The sequence below is a fragment of the Poromitra crassiceps genome (assembly GCF_964638095.1).
Source record: "Poromitra crassiceps genome assembly, chromosome: 14".
NCBI classification, from domain to species: Eukaryota; Metazoa; Chordata; class Actinopteri; order Beryciformes; family Melamphaidae; genus Poromitra; species Poromitra crassiceps.
The window spans coordinates 4,968,409-4,974,408 of NC_139633.1; the positions used below are offsets into that span (position 1 = coordinate 4,968,409).

General features: G+C 45.5%; 1 protein-coding gene across 1 annotated transcript in view; it reads right to left on the reverse strand.

Annotated features, from left to right (window-relative positions):
* Positions 1-5,393, reverse strand: part of esrp2 (epithelial splicing regulatory protein 2) — a 28,074-nt gene extending 22,681 nt beyond the window's left edge. The window contains exons 1-2 of the mRNA XM_083650823.1: positions 4,961-5,393; positions 4,297-4,425 (exon numbers count right to left, since the gene is read on the reverse strand). Of these exons, the coding sequence (XP_083506949.1) occupies positions 4,297-4,425; positions 4,961-5,092 (261 nt within the window). The 5' untranslated portion in view covers positions 5,093-5,393. The remainder of the gene's footprint in view (positions 1-4,296; positions 4,426-4,960) is intronic.
* Between the last annotated feature and the right edge of the window lie 607 nt (positions 5,394-6,000).

Below are 6,000 nucleotides of genomic sequence, written 5' to 3' on the forward strand. Positions count from 1 at the left end.
ATTGATGCATTAAACTGACATTGTGGTCTTGGGGATGTTCAAAGGTCAAAGGTCTGTCAAGAAGATAAACACCTGCCTGATTTAAGTGATTTGTGTGAACCAGACAAGACCAATTCACACAAGGCTACAGACTTCAGGCTGGCTTGACCCTGACAGACGGAGATGAAAGTGACTCCACCAAATATTAGAGGAGATTGATGGTTGTTCAGTGATATTATCCCAAATTAAAAAGTTCAAAGTTCAAATCCTTTAGGCTCAAATCCAGGTTAGTTAGATATATGATGGGATTCATCATCACTGTCACAATATGGCTGCGTTGGGATGGAGGCAAGTGTTGTTAATCAAATTGGCAGCCAAAGCCAGTAGTGAGAATTCATGGCATTCATTAGATATTGTGTATGAGAATGCTATGAGTGAGTAGCAGAGTAGGGCTGCAGATCAGGTGCATCACTCCACAGGTAACATGCTGTCACTCTGCCTGCCTAAAGCCAAGCTTGTTCAGAATCAGTCCACTCCCAGGAACCACACGGCAGGTGTGACGTGCACAACATAACGTGATAAAGTGCCAATAGCGAGTCAGAAAGCATGTTCAGATACTCGCACACCATGCATCTCAATCATCTTTCCCACCATACTATTCAGAATGTACATATTTTACTGTAGGTTGATTGGCCACCCGGATCTGTGGAAGTTATTATGGGTTTAAAATCACAATACCATGATGGAGGATAGCTGTCAGACTTTATGCACGACACGTCTGTGTAAAAAGTCCGTCCTTATCTCTCCACCCTTCCCTGGCTTAATAAATCTTTCACCAAAACAAACATGTCCTTGTGGGCCCTGGCCCAGAGATGGGCTATACGGCTTCTGCTCTGCCACCTACATACCACTGAATAAGGTGGCTGGACCACCCCACCTAAAGGAGTCCCCACCTCTGCTTACCAGGAATTAATTTGCATTGGTTTCAGTGAAAATGGGGTATCTAAAAAGGCTGTGTCAGCAGAGATAAACAAAAAATAATAAATACATAAAATAAAAACTTGAGGAGAACTGCTAATAGTGTAACGCAGTGACTCAAACGGTTTGGAACATGGCCATTTTCTTTCCTTCCCTGCTTTAAATCAATAATGATTAAATGTAGCCTGGCCAATGGGAGAGAAAGTAGACAGCCAAACAAAGGTATGAAAAGTAAGAACTGATTGCTTGGGTTAATATTTGAAGGCTCAGCACACAAACTAACCTGCATTGGAATTGAAAAGCCTTACTAGGCCTGTGTGAGAGAGACAGACTAGGCCTGTGTGAGAGAGACAGACTAGGCCTGTGTGAGAGAGACAGACTAGGCCTGTGTGAGAGAGACAGACTAGGCCTGTGTGAGAGAGACAGACTAGGCCTGTGTGAGAGAGACAGACTAGGCCTGTATAAGAGAGACAGACAGACTAGGCCTGTGTGAGAGAGACAGACTAGGCCTGTATAAGAGAGACAGACAGACTAGGCCTGTGTGAGAGAGACAGACTAGGCCTGTATAAGAGAGACAGACAGACTAGGCCTGTGTGAGAGAGACAGACTAGGCCTGTATAAGAGAGACAGACTTACTAGGCCTGTGTGAGAGAGACAGACTAGGCCTGTATAAGAGAGACAGACAGACTAGGCCTGTGTGAGAGAGACAGACTAGGCCTGTATAAGAGAGACAGACAGACTAGGCCTGTGTGAGAGAGACAGACTAGGCCTGTGTAAGAGAGACAGACAGACTAGGCCTGTGTGAGAGAGACAGACTAGGCCTGTATAAGAGAGACAGACAGACTAGGCCTGTGTGAGAGAGACAGACTAGGCCTGTATAAGAGAGACAGACAGACTAGGCCTGTGTGAGAGAGACAGACTAGGCCTGTATAAGAGAGACAGACTTACTAGGCCTGTGTGAGAGAGACAGACTAGGCCTGTATAAGAGAGACAGACAGACTAGGCCTGTGTGAGAGAGACAGACTAGGCCTGTATAAGAGAGACAGACAGACTAGGCCTGTGTGAGAGAGACAGACTAGGCCTGTATAAGAGAGACAGACAGACTAGGCCTGTATAAGAGAGACAGACAGACTAGGCCTGTGTGAGAGAGACAGACTAGGCCTGTGTAAGAGAGACAGACAGACTAGGCCTGTGTGAGAGAGACAGACTAGGCCTGTATAAGAGAGACAGACAGACTAGGCCTGTGTGAGAGAGACAGACTAGGCCTGTATAAGAGAGACAGACAGACTAGGCCTGTGTGAGAGAGACAGACTAGGCCTGTATAAGAGAGACAGACAGACTAGGCCTGTGTGAGAGAGACAGACTAGGCCTGTATAAGAGAGACAGACAGACTAGGCCTGTGTGAGAGAGACAGACTAGGCCTGTATAAGAGAGACAGACAGACTAGGCCTGTATAAGAGAGACAGACAGACTAGGCCTGTGTGAGAGAGACAGACTAGGCCTGTGTAAGAGAGACAGACAGACTAGGCCTGTGAGAGAGAGACAGACTAGGCCTGTATAAGAGAGACAGACAGACTAGGCCTGTGTGAGAGAGACAGACTAGGCCTGTATAAGAGAGACAGACAGACTAGGCCTGTGTGAGAGAGACAGACTAGGCCTGTATAAGAGAGACAGACAGACTAGGCCTGTGTGAGAGAGACAGACTAGGCCTGTATAAGAGAGACAGACAGACTAGGCCTGTATAAGAGAGACAGACAGACTAGGCCTGTGTGAGAGAGACAGACTAGGCCTGTGTAAGAGAGACAGACAGACTAGGCCTGTGTGAGAGAGACAGACTAGGCCTGTATAAGAGAGACAGACAGACTAGGCCTGTGTGAGAGAGACAGACTAGGCCTGTATAAGAGAGACAGACAGACTAGGCCTGTGTAAGAGAGACAGACAGACTAGGCCTGTGTGAGAGAGACAGACTAGGCCAGTGTGAGAGAGACAGACTAGGCCTGTGTGAGAGAGACACAAACCTGCCATGCAATGGGGATTATCTTATACGAGGGATCAGCCAAGCTGCAGCATTTTGGTCAACAAACCGCGTCACTGGGTGGCAACGGCAATGGAACCCTATGGAGCGTGAGCTTTGGGAGGCTTGAGTGTCTGACTCTAGCCGGCTGACTCCGTTTACATTTAAAAAACTGCGACAGTTCACACAACTTTAACACGACATGCATATTATACATCAAACTCTTGAGCTAATTCTGCTCTCACTCAGAATGTCAAAATATAAGCGATGTATAGTTTTTGAGATATTAATGTTTGTTTGGCACAACTCGTACTAGTTAACCCGCATTTCCGGGTGGCAAGTGACGTCACGCCGATTCGTGCTATAGTCTGTGTGTTTCCGCTGTCATAACCACCACAGCAGCAGCAGCATCCCCGTCTGACCAAAAAGGCTTTCAAAGAAAACCCCCATTTTGGATTGATTAGCTGAACCAACCTGCTTCTTGTGCTTGTGTGACATTAAGAGACAGAGCAGCACTACAACATTAACGAGTCCGCCATGATAATAAGAGGCTGTCAGACTATGAAATAGTGCAGGGGGGGGGGGGGGGCAGGGTGCAAACAAATACTCGTCGGGGTGGTTGAAAAACACGTTTGACAGCATAATCGCTTTTGTCAAAACACATACCTACTGAAAAGGGAGGCACCAGAGAGCCAATTCACATCTTCATTCACATCATAAATGGATGGCCTACTCCGCTGAAACCAGCTGCTGTGCTTGAAGGCCAGTCAAAGCCTCTCCTCTCCACGTCAGTCCGCTCGCTGCGCTCCCTCCCCTCCTGTCTGCCCTCCTGCCTTCCCCAGGTAAACATTCCGTCTTCCAGATGTCTGCAGCATGCATCAGACTGAAACAAGACTAGACCTGCGACTCCTCTTACCCCTCCTTATCTCCAGCAGGCAGGCAGCCTCAGGCTCTCTGCCCAGCCCAGCTACTAAACCTCTCTAAACTGTCAGCACTTTTCACTGTTGTCGGGCCCAGCGGCTCACAGAGCCCACCAGGTGGAATACAGTTTTTTTTCAAAAGGTCATCACAGAGAAGCTTGTCTCGTCTTGTATAGCTGCCAAGAGTTCATAATTCATAAGTCATTAGATTTCTTATTTGATGATTTTGCATTGTCTCTGAATTACAGTAGTGATGATGATCAGAGATTTCATAGTGTGCATGTGAAGCTGCTGAGCACCAGCCAGGGTATTTAGGGGGGAAAGTCAACTTGAAAGAGTCCCTTTTGACCCGTGTGAGATTGAAATCAAACTCGCCATTAACAACCAGTGGAGGTAGTGTCTCACCTGTTGCAGCACTTCGTCCAGAGGCTCTGCTTTGAGGATGTCCTCCAGCTGCAGTCCAGTCTCCTCTTTACACTGCTCTGTCAACTCCAAAGTGTCTGGCTTCACAAGACATCTATGAAGCTTCCCGACCTGTTGAGGGAATTAGCGTTTCATGGCGCAGAGAAGGCTACTCACTTTAACATTCATTATTCATACACCTTTAAAACTTTTCATATATAGCCTAGCAGACCCGCAATTTAGACAATGAACTCTAACAAAAAAGGTCATTCAAACAATTGACAACGTAGTTGCAAAAGCACTTGTCAATATAAAGCGTTGTTTATGTCGAGAAGTTGACATGTAACCAAAGAGGTGTGCTCCCCCCATTACATTAGGCTACACGTCAGCCTCCTCACCTGCTTGTAATAAAAATGTGGGTTTGCACACCTGAAAAAGGTGAGCTAACGAGACGGTTTGAATTAGCGTGTTGTTTGAAACTGATGTAGCGTTATGCTAGCTAGCACTTGGACGGACACTGCGGGTGGTATAGAGAGCACACCTTGTTGATTTAAATGTCAGCTGTCAAACATAACGTTACTACTATTCCACACTAGACACACTGCCACAAACACTTAGGCTACATAAAGAAACCAACCAAGTACAACGTGTCAGAAACGGTTCGTACCTTTTTCTCATGTAGATCCACAATTTGCCACACCAAGAGAATTATTTCCCTCTCATCCGAACCCAGTTTACCCCCATTTGCACCAGCTGTTGCCCCAAAGAACACCACCAGAGTATCACTGTGCGAAGCCATCAGGGACCACAAGGGTAAAAACTACAATTAAAGCAAAGATCAAATAAAAATAACACGAGGGGTTCACCTTTTTCCAAGTGATAAGAAGAGCGAACAAAAGGTCTCAATTGAGGTAAAACGGAGACAGAAAAAAGGAGATTATTTTCAGAGGAAACACGAAAGAGTTTGCGGTCAGAGACTCTACCTGTTCCAGTACTTGAGTGTGTTTCTATCCAGAGATACTGGTTTAACTGGTAAAGAAATCCGTGTCTCTTTCACACGAACTCCATAACAAGCCCTGGAGGGAGTTTTTTTCTCTTCTTCTCCCTTCTATTTTTTCTGAGTTACCTGTATGGCTCAGCCTCTGCTGCGGAGTGAAGTCTCACGGGTCTTTCCTATTGGCTACTTGGCAAAGGTGAGGGCGGGACATGGAGGTGTATACTCTAACATCATTGGTCAGGTTAAAAAGAGGAAACAGACACTGTTGTGATTTTTTGTGTAGGCTTTACTTTTTAAGTCAAGCTAAAACAAAATGAAGCTAATTATTCATATTCTCCATTCAGAGTAGAGTAGCTAGTTCTGCACTAATTAAGGTATCTCCAGGTCTACATCAAATCATGATATTAAAAAAGATGTGTTGAAGAGGGAGTTCATACTTTTTTTTATTAACAACATATTGTATGGTGTTCAGTAGGCTACAAGGAAACGGATATACAATGAGTGGGTTTGGTTTGGCTTGTCCAGTGTTTTTGCCAGTTGTGTGTATTTTAGGCTTTTGTTCTAGGATCACAGTGGGAATGTATTCATATCTTGAAGGATGGTTCAGCGTCTCTTCATCTCTGCCCTTGTATAAACTATTTGTAGTATTTTAACTTTCAAATGAATACACAAGAATTTTCTGTAGGCTATGTTTGTGCCTCTGCTGACCA